At 45.1% G+C, this 15,141-nt stretch overlaps 2 protein-coding genes across 2 annotated transcripts; both read left to right on the plus strand.

Moving 5' to 3' along the window:
• On the plus strand, positions 667-1,667 carry LOC102171271 (vomeronasal type-1 receptor 4). The gene has a single exon (XM_013971696.2). The coding sequence runs from the start codon at positions 667-669 to the stop codon at positions 1,573-1,575; it is 909 nt and encodes a 302-aa protein (XP_013827150.1). The 3' UTR covers positions 1,576-1,667.
• Positions 14,036-14,944, plus strand: LOC102191644 (vomeronasal type-1 receptor 4-like). Its single transcript, XM_018063486.1, has one exon. It carries the CDS (start codon positions 14,036-14,038, stop codon positions 14,942-14,944), a length of 909 nt encoding a protein of 302 aa, XP_017918975.1.

Here is a 15,141-nt window from a genome sequence, read left to right on the forward strand (position 1 = left end):
TTGTAAGGTTTAGCCTCTAAGTTTTTATCTTTAGATGTGGATTTCCAATTTTCCAAACACCGTTTATTAAATGAACTAGCCTTTTACAATTATGTATCCTTAGTGCCTTTGTGAAAACTGATTAGCCAGAGGAGCATAGATTTATTTCTGCAGTCGCTATTCCGTCCCATTGATCTGTCTTTATGCCTATACCGTACTGTTTCTGTTACCACTGATTTGACATATAGTTTGAAATGAGGAAGCTCAATGTTTTGTTCTTCTTTCACAAAATGTTTACAGTATTTGGGAGTATTTCATGGTTGCATGCAATTTGGGGATTTTTTTTTCTATTTCTGTTAATAATGACAAAAATGGGTGAACTAGACCAACATTGCTGTTGAACAAAATATATATAACCTTCACTTTGTAGATCCTGCATGGAGATCGAACATCAGGATGTAAAAGCAAATATAAAGCAAAACCAAATAAATAACGGTGAATGCTTTAACTGGTGTCTGGATTATGTTATCCTGGTAAAGTCATTCTCTAGACCGTGAGAGTTGTTTTTTTTTTCAGGACAAATAAAATGTGGGAATCCTTGTCCAGTATTGGTTCTATAAGAAGACAGCTGATGTCACCACGCCCACAGCCTTCTTTCTGCTCCAGGACACTCTTGACGTCCTCTCCATGTTTTTTCACAAAGATGCCTTGAGAACCACAAGTCAGGCTGCTCTGAAAATCACGTATCTTACACAGATGGGAATTGGGTCCCTGGTCAATGTCATCCTTTTCTTCCACAGCATCTCTCCAGTCTTGATTGGGCAGAGCCAGAAACCCACAGACATGATTCACACCCACATGGCAGTGGCCAATCTCCTGGTTCTTCTGTCTCCTGGCATTCCCCACACAATGGCAGCTTCTTTTCCGAGGAAGCCCCTGTCGGGTCTCGGGTGTAAGTTTGTGTATTACATACAGAGGGTGGCTCGCAGCACCGCCCTGTGCTCCACCTGCATCCTGAGCACCTATCAGTCCTTCACACTCACCCCCAGGAGAGCGGAGTGGGTGATGCTCAGAGGAAGGGCCCCCAAGGTCATTGGTCCTTCCTGCTGCACCTGCTGGATGCTCAGTTTCATAATGCACATCATTGCTCCTCTGAAAATCACTGGTCCACCAAACATGCACAACTATACTGATACCAAAGACAAGTGGTTCTGTTCATCCTCACCTGATGAAATAGGTACGAGCTATTTGTGGTCTGTCTCTGATGCTGTGTTTATTGGCCTCATGGTCTGGTCCAGTGGCTCCATGGTGCTTCTCCTGCTCAGACACCGCCAGAGGGTACAGTATATCCACACCCCCGCTGGGCACCACAGATGCCCCCCGGAGACCAGAGCCGCCCACACCATCCTGATGCTGGTGGTCACCTTCATCACCTTCTACTTCCTAAATTCTGTTCTGTCTTTTTATATTGCAGCCTTCTTTGATATTCGTCTATGGCTGATACAGACCTCTAATGCATTGGGCTCCTGTTTTCCTACCATTTGCCCTTTCCTGCTGCTTCTTAGAGATCCTAGAACTCCTAGGTTCTGCTCTTGACTTGTTAGAATGTATGGTTAAAGTGCTAAATATCTAGTAGTGACTTTCAATAGCCTTAATTATTCTGAAGTACTCAGTATCCTTTTTTTTTCTGAGGTACGATTAACATATAACCTTGCATTAGTTTCAGACAGACAACACAATGAATGGACATTTATTCATGTTGCAGAATGATCATAGTAAGTCTAGTTATGATCCCCGCACGTTCACAGATGATACGAACTTCTTTCTTGTGATATGAACTTTGCCACGTTTATTGATTTTAGTTTTTTTTTTATTATTATTATTTGGCTGTGGGGCACATGGGATGTTAGTTCCAAAACCAAGGATCAAATCAGCACCCCCTGCAGTGGAAGGTCCAAGTCTTAACCACCAGGGAAGTCCCTGTGACGAGAACCTTGAAGGTTGACTCTCTTGTTGTTCTTCTTCAGTCATTAAGTTGTATTCAACTCTTTGCGACCCCATGGACTGCAGCACACCAGGCTCCCCTGTCCTTCACCAGCTCCCGGAGTTTGCTCAAAATTCAAGTCCACTGAGTGTGATGCTATTAAACCATTGCATCCCCTGTCACTCCCTTCTCATTTCACCTTCAGTCTTTCCCAGCATCAAGGTCTTTTCCAAAGAGTCGGCTCCTTGCATCAGGTGCCAAAGTATTGGAGCTTCAGCTTCAGTATCAGTCCTCCCAATGAATACTCAGGGTTGATTTCCTTTTTGACTAATTAGATCCCCTTGCAGTCCAAGGGACTCTCAAGTCCCAACACCACAGTTCAAAAGCATCAATTCTTCATCGCTCAGCCTTCTTTTTGGTCTAGCTCTCACATCCATACATGACTACAGGAAAAACCATAGCTTTGACTATCTGAACCTTTGTCAGCAAAGTGATGTCTCTGCTTTTTAATATACTCTCTAGACTTATCATAGTGTTTCATCCAGTCTTTTCATTTCATGGCTGCAGTCACCGTCCGCAGTGATTCTGGAGCCTAAATAAAATCCGTCACCGTTTCCACTTCCCCCCTTCTATTTGCCATGAAGTGATGGGACCAGATGCCACATTCTTAGTTTTTTTGTATGTTTGACTCTCACACATGCTGAGCTTCCCAGGTGGCGCTACAGGTAAAGAACCCACCTGCCAATGCAGGAGACGTGGGATCAGTCCCTGGGTCAGAAGATCCCCTGGAGGAGGGTACAGAAATCCAGTCCAGTATTCTTGCCTGGAGAATTAGAAGGACAGAGGAGCCTGGCAGGCTGTGGTCCATAGGGTCACAAAGAAAGAGTCGGACATGACTGAAGCGACTTATGCAATGAAATGTAATTGATTATATTCACCATGTGTTTCATCACATCCCCTTGACTAGCTTATTTTATAACTAGAAGTTGATACCTTTTGATGTCTGCACTCAACACCAAATTTCTACATAATTTCCAATGAGCTGAGAAGGTTCATTTAATTCCAGAGATGCCTTAGGAGATCTGAAAGTCAATCCATGAATCATCAGCTTGAGAAATGTACAAACCATTACTAAGGAAACCATTTCACCCTTGACCAATGCAGCTTTCTGAAGAAAATCTCCTTTCTTTAGGAACATTTCAAGAGTTTCACCAAATTTTATCCTTGTGTGTTGTGGCTAATAGTGGACACACACTGGCACATAATCCAATATTGATCTCCGTGAATATTATTCTTGGGTGTGTGGAGATTTGATTTCTGAGATAAAGGTAATACACATGAAAATGGAGAATATGTTTTTCTATATTACCGTGTAACTTTATTTCACTTCTATTTCTCCAATGTGCTGTACTGTTACACAGAAAATCAGTGCTGTTCAATGGCTTGCTTCTCCTTTAAACCTGGATTGCTTACATGGTAGACTCTCAATAAATTTAGTCGATTAGATGGATGGTGTGAGCTGAAGGAAAGACCAGTAGCTGCCTTCTTTTTTATTTGTCACTTGAATATATAGTTTTCATGATTACATTTTGTAAATTTGAGATTTGTTTCTATTTGTCCAATTTGGTTTTTTTTTTCTGTTTTTTTTGCCTTCCCTTTAGTGTGTTATTTGTAAAGTCCTATTTTTAAATTTAAGGTGCTAATGTATAGCTGTCTTCCAGTGACCTTTTGGTCGTCATGTAAGGATCCCCCGATAGAGTATCTATATACATTATTACTGACAAGTAATGCTATGGTTTTAGCTGTCATGAGATAGTTGTGCCTTATACAAAATAAGAAATGAAGAGAAAGTAGAGTTTACGCATGTGTCAATGTGATTGCCTTTTCCAATGCTCGTAGTTCTTTTTTGTAAGTGTTTCTTTCTTTGGCACAATTTGTCTTCTGAGTGAAGAAGTCCCTTTAACTTTTAAGGAGTTAGTTCTACTATGAGTGGATTGTTTCAATATCTATTTATCTAAAAAATATCATAATTTTACTTCCTATTTTTCCTATTAAAGTGTATAAAAGGTAATAAAATGTGATCAATAGAAGTATATTTAGTGATAGACAACCTCCTCTTAAACAGTAAGAAATTAACTGCCTATGAATAATTTTTATCTTTAAAATAACTGAATAGAAGTAATTTCAACTCTACTTCATTTTTCACACTACTATATATAAACAAGGTAACCTACTATGTGGCACAGAACTGGTGGCCCTCCTGCTCATCAGGTACAGTAAGAATGGGGGTCTCTAATGTGAGTCAGTTGGACTGAGGTGGATGAACCTAGAGCCTGTTATACAGAGTGAAGTAAATCAGAGAGAGAACAACAAACATCATATATTAACACACATATATGGAATCTAGAAAAATGGCAGCTGAACCTATTTGCCAGGCAGGCATAGAGACGCAGAGGTAGAGAACAGACTTGTAGACACAGCGGGGGGAAGGCGAGCGTGGGATGAATTGAAAGGGTAGCACTGAAATATATACAACACCATGCGTAAATAACTAGCTAGCAGGAAGCTGCTGTATAGACAGGGAGGTTAACTCAGTGCTGTTTGAGGCCATAGAGGGGTGGGATGGGGAGGGCAGGGAGGCTCAGAGGGGGTGTATATGTACATATAGCTGATTCATGTTGTCATATGGCAGGAACCAACACAACATTTTTAAGCAATTATCCTCCAATTAAACATTTTTAATGTTAATAATAAAAAAAGATGACGGTCCAAGGGAAGGCCAGGCCAGGGCGTCTAGTGCACAAGAAGACCAGTACTACCGTTGCCTTTACACAAGTCAGCTCGGACGACAAGACCACTTCGGCTGAGCTGGTGGAAGCTGTCAGCACCCGTTACAACAACAGATATCATGAGATCCGCCATCACTGGGGAGGCCGTGTCCTGGGTCCCAAATCAGTGGCTCCCATTGCCAAGGTAGAAAAGGCGAGGGTCAAAGAACAGGCCACCAAACTGGGCTAATGTACACTATTAAGCTTTCTGTACATGAGAGTAATAAATACTTCTTAGACCAGAAAAAAACTTTTTTTGGCTGTTTGACTTGTAGGAACTTGGTTCCCCAACCAGGGATCGAAACTACACCCTCTGCATTGGAAGTGTGGAGTCTTAACCACAGGACTCCCAAGGAGGTCACCCAAAATTTCTCATAGAAAGTCACAGGAATACTAGACTCGGGATCCAGTGATGATGCTTATTATTTTGGAGACATGAAAATGCATTGAGTGTTATGTGGGGGAATGAATGGGAGGGCAGTTTGGAGGAGAATAGATACATATATATAGCTGAGCTCCTTTGCTGTCCACCTGAAACAGTCACAACCTGGTTAACTGGCTATACTCCAATATAAAATATATAGTTTAATTGTAAAAATCTGAAAAAAGAGAAAAAAAAAGGATTTGGGCTTTTTTTCCAGGTTGATGAAAATTTCCTAAAATGAGTGTGGTAAAGACCACAACAGGCTTTCCTGGTGGCACAGTAGTAAAGAATCCACCGGCTAAACGAGGAGACGTGGATTTTATTCCTGGGTGGGGAAGATCCCCTGGAGAAGGAAATGGCAACCCACTCCAGTATTCTTGTCTGGGAAATCCCATGGACATAAGGGCCTGGAGGGTTACAGCCAGTGGGGTCGCAAAGAGTCCGGCAAGACTTAGAGACTAAACAACAACAAAGACCACTCTCTGAATAAAGTAAGATCACTGAGTGGTGTACTTTAAATGGGTGAGTTATGTGGTATGTGAATTAAAGCTGCTCAAAGACACTGTTACCAAAACCGAATTGGTAAACACCTGCCTATATATAAGAAAATACCTTGAGGAATAAGCCCAATTGGAAGTGTGGTAAAAGAAAAAAAAGTTTGATGCACCTTCAAGCGATCCTATAGTACTTGATGACAACTTTGATTCTGAACTACTGTTTTCCACAGGGAATTCAGAAAAAAGTTTTCTGCCAGCTATTTGGCTGCCCATTCGGATCTTTTCATTGATTCTCAAAAGCTGTCCTTAATCACCCAAGAAGGAAGATGATTTACACTGGGGATAACATTTGCTCCTCACTGGAAACGCCCCAGACTCCCCATGAGGTCAGTGTCACCCACTCAGCAGGTGACGTGATAATGGAATCTCTGTGGAGAGACCAAGGTTAGAAACACCGTCCCTATATCCATGATCTCAGGTGCTCGGGGCTCATCCTGAGTGACACGTCCCTGCACAGAGCTCTGAAGCAAAGACCAGCCAGGTGAGTGCTTCCTTCTGTTCAATCTCAGGGCAAAGACTGGGAGAGACGTTGCCTCCAGCAGCAGAGGGACTTAAGACTTAACTCACACTGGGCAGGACAGGGGCAACACGGCCTCACTTGAGCATCCTCATCCATGCTCTGCTGGGTGGAGGGTGGCTGTGAGCCGGGGAGTGTCTCAGGCCAGGAGCAGAGCCAGGTGGTCCACTGCAAAGCCCTGTGCCCTGAAGTCTCTAAAGATGAGAGGAGGGATGGGGTCTCTCTGGAATGTGTGCCAAGCCTTGGATGATCCAGTCACTGAGCTCCTCTCTGTTGTTAACAAGGACTCTGCTCATTGTGGCCTTTCTTGATAGCTCAGCTGGTACAGAATCTGCCTGCAATGCGGGAGACCTGGATTCGATCCCTAGGTTGGGAAGATCCCCTGGAGAAGGGAAGGTTACCCACTCCAGTACTCTGGCCTGGAGAATTTCATGGGCTGTATAGTCCATGGGGTCGAAAAGAGTTGGACACGACTGAGCGACTTCCACTTTCCCTGCTCATTGTAGCAGACCTCACACATCTATGCTTGCAGGGGAAGGAGTCCCCCTGCCCCCTTTCTCAGTATATCTGCACCTGAGACCCCACTCCAGGCTCCTTTAGTCCCGTTGCCCACAGCTCATGACGATGCCTCTAAGCAGCTCATACCCTGCTTTCCTTCAGCACTGGGCTACACACCAGCTCTGATTTCAGGGCTCACCTGTGATGAGTTACACACTCCTCTGTCAACACAACAGAATTAATTCCTGCTGCTCCCACTGTGTTGTAGGCATTTTTACTCACAGAAGTTAAAAAAAAAACCCAAACTATACGAGAAAGTTAGTGTAGCAAAAAGTACTCAGGAGCAAAAGAGCCAGAACTGCCTTGAATGGTGTTTCATGAAAGAAGAGCCCTGCTGTGAGCTGGTTTCTGACTCTGGCTGTGGCGGTGGCCCCCGTGTGTGACCGTGTGGGGCTGGGGGTCATGGACTGTGTGGGGGCAGGTGTGTCCTTCTGATCGTGACTGTTGGTGTCAGGGAAGCACCTCACCTGCGGGGTTGATTTCTGTGTCTCCCAGGATATGTACATCCAGTAGGTTTGACCACATCTCTCACCCCAGTGAATACCCAGCCTCACAGGAAGGTCATGGGCCATGTGTGTGGGAGGAGAGGTGCAAGAGGATGAAAGGACAGGCATGAACAGGAGTCACTGGGAGCTGTGATGCAGGCAGTCATGAGGGGGCTTCCGGAGGATCCTATGAGGAGTTACTGTGCGTTGAGATTCACGTCAGGGTTTCTGCTGATACAGTTCCATCAGATTCATGGAGCAGCCGCATTAGGAGGGCCAGGCTCAGGGCACCCCCAGGATGGGCCACCGCAGCCTGAAGGAGGCTGGACGGGACACAGCGCAGGTAGAAGTCGCTGTACCGTCGTGCAGGGCAGGGCCCACAGTCCACTCACCTGTCCGGGGCTTTTCCTCGGGGGCTGCCGGGAGATCAGGGGAGCACGTCCATCTTCGAGCCCCGGGAGCTACAGCGAGATCAGAGGTACCTGAACAGGCCTGTGCCTCGGGAACTGTCGCGAGATCAGGAGCATGTGTCCAAGTCCTCTTTCCAGGAGCTGTCGCGAGAGCAGGGGTAAGAGTCTAGGAACTGTCGCGAGAGCAGGGTTACCAGGAGCTGTCGCGAGAGCAGGGGTAAGAGTCTAGGAACTGTCGCGAGAGCAGCGTAAGCGTTTAGGTCCTCGTCCCGGTAAACTCTAGCGAAATCGGAGGTGGTGCCTGCACACAGCAGCTCCAGCACGAGCCAGAGCTGAGGGAGAGGCTGGCCGGGAGCCACGGTGCTTGTCGGGCGAGCGCTGCATCTGCCGCGAGAGTATTTCTTGTTTCCAAGAGCTCTCGATTTATCAGGAAGAGAGAGCGGAGAGGAGAAAACGAACAAAAAGGTATGAATCTCATCTTGAGGTGAAGAGAGTGAGTGGGTCAGTCGTGACTGGGGGCGCTCCTGAGGTGACTGAGCAGGTGGAGCCAGGAGGCTGAGCCTGAAGGACCAGACCCTTGACGTGGCGGGAAGAGGGGCGACTAGGAGCTGGGAGGTGAGGCCAGGACGGCTTTCCGGCTTTGAGCGGAAGGAATGCCGCCGCTCTGGTGGGAAAAGGAGCGAGGGCGGCCGTGGGGTTAGAAACGCCTGAGGTGCCCGAAGTCACTGTTTCCTCCTCACGTTGCCGCAGGTGCTCCGTGACAAGGGGAATGTTCATCTTTCCAAACGCCAGCTCGTGGTTTCCTTGGTCTTCTCTATTGTTTTTCTGGTCTCTACTTCACTAATTTCCACTCTGTTCTTTTTTATTTCCTCGTATCCATTGACTTTTCCTTAGTTTGGGGTTTGGTTTTGGGGGGCGGGGGAGGGGGTGGTGGTGGTATTTTGGTGGTTTTTGGTTGCTGTTGATCCTTGTGGTAAAAAGTTAGCTTGATTACTAGAATTGTTTTTCTTAATGTAGGCATCTGTTGTGAAAAGGCCCCTCTTAGAACAACTTGTGCTGAATCCCATAACCTTCTGTTTGCTATGTTTCCACGCACTCTTGTCTCAAGGTCTTTTATTTCCTTTTGGATTTTTTGACCACTGTTTGCTCTAGAGGTGGTTGTTCATCTCCATGTATCTGTGAATTTTCCGACTTTCCTGCTGTTATTGGCATCTAGTTTCATATCATAGGGGTTAGAAAAGACACTTCATGAGATTTCAGTCTTAAATCTGTTAAGACTTGTTGGGGGACTTTGCTGGTGATCCAGTGGAGATCATTTTTGTATATGATAGTGTCCAACTTTTGATTTTGCAGTTTTTTTAAATTGGAATATAAGCTGATATAATGTTATGTCAGTTTCATGGGTAAAACAACGATTCAGTGCTTATGAGTAATACTATTAGTTTGACATGTATACACTACAATGCGTAAAGTAGATAACTAATGAGAACCTACTGTATAGCACAGGGAACTCTACTCAGTGCTCAGTGGTGCCCTAAAGTTGAAGAAAAGAGGGGATACGTGAATCACTTTGCTGTACAGCAGAAACTAAATAATATTGTAAAGCACGCAATGCAACACAACTATACTCCAATAAAAACATGTGTTATAACATTATAACAGCCATCCTCCAGTGACAAACATCCCATTGTATAATACAGCACAGCTTCTTTGTCTATTTATTTATAGTGGGCATTTCGATTATTTCCAGGTCTTGGATGTTGTAATAATTCAACAACAGTGTATCTGGGTGGGACCAAGGCGCTGACTTCACTGCAAATCCCTGTGCCCTGGGTTCCTTGACAATGAGGGAAAAAGGGGGGGGGGAGGGGTCACTGCGGAATCTGTCAAGTCTGCATGACCAGAGCCACTGAGCTTCTCAACCATGTGTAAAGCCGTCTAGTGACTTCTCAGAACCTAACACATTAGACTGTGGGTTATAATTTCTGCTAAGACATTCTTGCTGGGAGCCACCACGGGAGATCCCACCCATGACAAAAGTCATGTGGAAGAGAACTGTTAAGCAAGGCTTCAGAACTCTTCGGGCTCCCTAGGCTTTCTTGAACATCTACCCCAAAACCAGAATCTGTCTGTTTTACTATTTCATGACTTTCACCAACTCCTCTGACATTAACAGGGGGCTATTCCTGACCACCTTTCTCTGGAGAAAATCAACGTAGGGCTATAGCTAATAAGTCTGGACATGAGAAAAATATTTCCAATCAAAACCCCTCTGTTAGCATTTTAGCTTGCTTGGCAGATATATCCAGACTCTTACAGCTACACATGTGATTATTTACAGCCTCCCAACTGTGAGAGGCACAGAAAGCCTGAAACATAGAGCCTTTCAAAGAGTTAAAAGTTATTAGAGTAGTGCTAATGTAGGATTTCATTATTGGGCCAATGCTCATTGCCAAGTTCCCATATCTTATCCACTGTGCACCTGGGAGTGCATTAGTTAACATAGTTGGAAAGTAAGAAAAACAAGTGTAGCCTTGAAATGAACCATATCAGACTTTTGAGCTAATTGGTTCTTTCTTGTAACTCACTGCACCTTTGCTTCGTGAGACTGTAACTCTGTTTAATACTTTTTGAGGCTGACATAGATTAGAAATATAAGAAAAAATATTTCAAGGGAAAATAAGTTTTCTGGTTGAGAAGCCTTTACCAAAAGAGGGTCATAAAATGTTCACAGGCCTCCAAGGCCAGAAGATAATGTACACAACGTTGTATATGGGAAAGGTTTGCAGAAAAAATCCCGGTTTTGATAAAGACGAAACAGACGTAATGTTTGGGATGACTCTGTATGACTTTGCATCTTTCATTTCCCTCTATGTATAAGACAAGCTATATAAATAACCTTTAAAAAATAAAGCTGTTGGGCCTTGCTTGCTGAAGCAGCTTGGTCTCCTCGTGTCAATCATTTTCTCCCTCCCTCTTTTTCAGGCTGATCCCTTGGAGCATGGAGGCTCCCTGCGTTCACTTATCTGCCCGGGTTTCTAAGACCTGAACGGGAAGACGTTCTGCCTCTTCACTCCCTCGGGAGACCGGGAAGGCACCTGTGGCCTCTGTGAACAGGGCAAACTTCTTGTCTCGAAGTTTTATTGGCTTTCTATGTAACCAAGGAATATCAGCCTGTCTCTCCCCTATTTTCTTATCTACAATATTCTTTCCTTATCTCTCTCTCTAAATCATCTGCCAACGCCTTTTTTCCTTCAGGTTCCCCTGGATCCAGCAGGGGCTGGACCCCGGCACATTCTGTTAGAGTTCTGGATGTTTTTAAGTTGTGTGTATAGATGTTACTCATATTTTTGTCTCTCTGATTGAATGGGGGATATGCTCCCCCGCTACTTTATTTTGGAGCAGGAGGAGAAAGAAAAAAGACTTCGTAATGAGATGAAATCTAATGAATTTTCAACTCTGTGAAAACTGCAAATGCTAGAAAATAAGCAATGTGTGCCCTTCTTAAAGAATTGGAAGGACTAAAATGGAAAACCAACAAATGACCTACTGTATAGCAAGGGAACTCTGCTCAATTTGATCTGGCAGTCAGGATGGGAGGGGAGTTTGGTGGAGAATGGATACTTGTGTATGTATGGCTGAGGCCCTTCACTGTTCACCTGAAACTATCATAGCATTGTCAATTGCCTGTACCTCAATACAAAATAAATTTTTTTTAAAAAATGGTAATAGGATTAGCATAATACTGTCTGTGACAATTCAATGCTGAATTTAATATTTTCAGATACAGTGAAATGTAGCTTGAACCATGGAATTGTCTGAGTATTTCTGTCCCAAAATTCATATATTGATATCATAACCCCAAACATGATGGTATTAGGATGTCATGAACTATAAAAGTGCCCTTATAAAAGAGACCTCGAGAGCTCCATGACTCTTTCCATCACCTGAGAACACAGCAAGAGGCACCAGTCATGAATCAAGAAGGCAGCTCTCCTCAGACAGGAGCCATGCTGCAGCCTTGCTCTTGGACTTCTAACCTCCGGAACTGTGAGCAATAAATTTCTGCTTATAATCCTCTCGAGTGCGTGATGTTCTGTTGTACCAGTTGAGACATTCTAAGGCCAGTATTGACAAGGACCCCAGGTGGTCGTCGTGGCTAAGACTGAGCGCCATCAGAGGCAATCTCTGAGAAAAGGCTGAGTGATTCTGCACTGGACGCGGCCTGCTCCGCCCTCCCCAGCGGCCCCCCTGTGTCCCTCTGTGCAGGGCTGAGGTCCCGACTCCTCTGTCCACGGTCCTGGGCACATGACAAGCTCTCTCAGCAGGGCTTTCTCCCTCTCTTAAGAGGCCTGCACAGACCAGCTCTGACTTCTGTGCTCACCTGGGCTGAGGTGAGTTACACACTTCTCTGCTGATGCAGCGTCACACTAATAATTATTGCTTCTACTGGCTTGTGTGCGTGTTCAGTCACAGCGGATACAGAACTCCAAGTGATCTGGTGGATTTCTCTGATAGTAACTGAGGGAAATATCACCAGACTCACAGAACTGTGGGATGAGGGGTCCTCCTGGAGAGTCTGTCAGACTCCTGCACACGGAGTCCCCATCGATCCATTGATTATGAGGTAGGATTTCCTACCCAGGGCTTGCTCCAGAGGGATTTCTGCTCAGGAATCTTTGCTCCAGTATAATCTTGGTTCCTTCTCTTCACCTGCTGTCCCTTCCCTTGTGGAGGCAATGATGTCCCCTGTTGCCGGGAGCCAGCGTGAGGAACTCCGCCCATGGCAAAGATCATGAGGAACGAGGCTTGGCATACGCAAAGGCGTGATCAAGCCTCAGGAAAGCCCCTGTTCCCGAGCATCTAACCCCAAGACCAGAGTCTGTTTTATGCTCTCACCTACACCTCTGACTTTACGGGGGGCTCTCCCCCATAACTCTTTCTCTCGGAGAAGGAGTAAACGTGCAGCTCCAAGGCAATAAAAATTCTTGGGCGTGACAAGAGTGTTTCAACTTACGAACTCCTCTGAAGGTTATCTAGCCCACCTGTATAGGTTCATCCAGCCACATGAGATTGTTTACAGCCTCCCAATCTGAGAGGCACGAGATGTTTTAGACTTACTAAAGGCAAATTCTTTTGGGGAGTTAGAAATTATTAGTATAATGGGTTGGTTAGGAATTATATTGGTGAAGGGTTTTTCATTTGTTGTATCAATAATTGCTGCTAATTCCCTGCTCTGGGTGGGACAAGGATGTCTCAGGTCAGACCTCTCTGCTGACAGACTAGCTTGTGTGACAGGATTGTCCATACTCCTGCCACATGATTGTTTACTACCTCTCAACCATAAACAGCACAGAGTGTTTTGGAGTATTTTGAGAGTCTTAATTAGCACAGGGCCTTTTCTTGTTGTTGAGTCAATGATTGCCGCCAGGCCTCCATATCCTTAGGCACCTGGGCCCTGTCTCTCACCTCTCTTACTGATTCGAGAATTTTCCGTCTATTTGGTGTTTTCCTTGTTAGGACAGAGAGGTGACTCCCAAGCTCCTCACACGAGGAACTACAAAGTGCAGGTCCACAACTGATTTCTAAGTTACACTGTGTGTGGTAATTCTGATGAAATGTGAGTTTCAAGTGTGGATAACTGACTCTGTTGAAACTGTGTTAAAATCAGCTGGACAATCGTAAAAGTTCAATACTTTCGCAATTTGCGATTTTTTCCTTCATGCACTCTTAAAATAGGAATGTCTCTAAGAGGTTTGGTGTATCGGCTTTTCTGTCCTGTCGCACAGTCATATATACTCAGTACATATTTGTAACATCTATTATGCATCGACCATGTTGGTAAACAAGGTAAAAGTGGTCCTTTAAAAAAATGTATTTATTTATTTGGCTGCATTGGGTCTTAGGTGCAGCACATAGACTTACTTGCCTCGGCCTGTGGAACCTCGGTTCCCCGATAAGTGTTTGATCCTCTGTCCTTGCATTGCAAGCCGGTTTCTTAACCCCTGGACCCCAGGGAAGTCGGGGTGTGGTTCTTAACTTCATGGAACTTACATGCTGGTGGAGAATAAGGATATGCCATATTAGGACCTAATATACTAATAGTGAAAAGTATAACTGATGTCACGCATGTGTCCTAGAGGTTGAGCCCCACATGTGGAGTATGACAATGTCTCCCTTCTCAGGAGAAGAAAAGATCAAGAATTCTTTCCCAATGTTGATTCTGTAAGATGACTGCTGATGTCATCTCCTGCCCAGCTTCCTTTCACCTTCAGGACACTGACGTCTTCTCCATGTCTGTTCACAGAGATGCTCAGAGAAACCCAGGGGAGGTGTTTCTGAAAACTGTCTTTCTGTTCCAGGTGGTGGTTGGGGCTCTGGGTAATGTCATCCTTTTCTTCCACAGCATCTCTCCAATCTTGTTTGGCCAGAAAAAGAGACGCACAGACGTGATTCTCACACACTTGGCGCTGGCCAATCTCCTGATTATTCTCCTCTCTGGGATTCCCCACACAGTGGCAGTTTTTGTTTTGAGGAACCCCCTGAACAGCCTTGGGTGTAAGTTTGTATATTACGTACAGAGGGTGGCTCGCAGCACCGCCCTGTGCTCCACCTGCGTCCTGAGCACCTGTCAGTCCTTCAGTCTCACCCCCAGGAGAGTGGAGTGGTTGATGCTCAGAGGAAGGGCCCCCAAGGTCACTGGCCCTTCCTGCTGCACCTGCTGGATGCTCCGTCTCTTAATGAGTATCTGTGTTCCCTTGATGATTACTGGTCCAGAGAACACAAGAAATGATACTGACAATCAGGGGAAGTGGTTCTGCTCACCCACAGCTCCTTACGCAGGTTTTATGTACTTTTGGTTCATCTCTGATGCCGTGTTTCTTATCCTCATGGTCTGGTCCAGCGGCTCCATGGTGCTTCTCCTGCTCAGACACCACCAGAGGGTGCAGTATATCCACACCCACACTGGGCACCACAGATGCCCCCCGGAGACCAGAGCTGCCCACACCACCCTGATGCTGGTGGTCACCTTCATCATCTTCTACGTGCTGAATTCTATTTTTTCTTTTTATATCAGTGCCCTTTTAGATTCTTGTCTATGGTTGATACAGACCTCTAGTGTCTTGGCTTCATGTTTTTCCACTGTTTCCCCCTTCCAGTCACTCCTGAGGGATCCTAGAACTCCTAGGTTCTGCTCTTGAATTGTTAGAAAAAGTGGTTAAATAGCTAAATATGTAGTGCATCCGTGTTTAATCTCTCAGTCATGTCTGATTCTTTGCAACTCCAGGCTCCTCTGTCCACAGAATTTTCTAGGCAAGAATATTGGAGCAGGTTGCCATTTCCTCCTCCGGGGAATTCCCCTAAACCAGGGCTCAACCTGTGTCTCCTGCATTAGGCA

This window comes from Capra hircus, chromosome 18 (genome assembly GCF_001704415.2).
Source record: "Capra hircus breed San Clemente chromosome 18, ASM170441v1, whole genome shotgun sequence".
Classification (NCBI taxonomy): Eukaryota; Metazoa; Chordata; class Mammalia; order Artiodactyla; family Bovidae; genus Capra; species Capra hircus.

Coding starts and splice junctions, on each gene's coding strand:
- LOC102191644 (XM_018063486.1), top strand. CDS start 14,036: ATGTCTGTTCACAGAGATGCTCAGAGAAACCCAGGGGAGGTGTTTCTG.
- LOC102171271 (XM_013971696.2), top strand. CDS start 667: ATGTTTTTTCACAAAGATGCCTTGAGAACCACAAGTCAGGCTGCTCTG.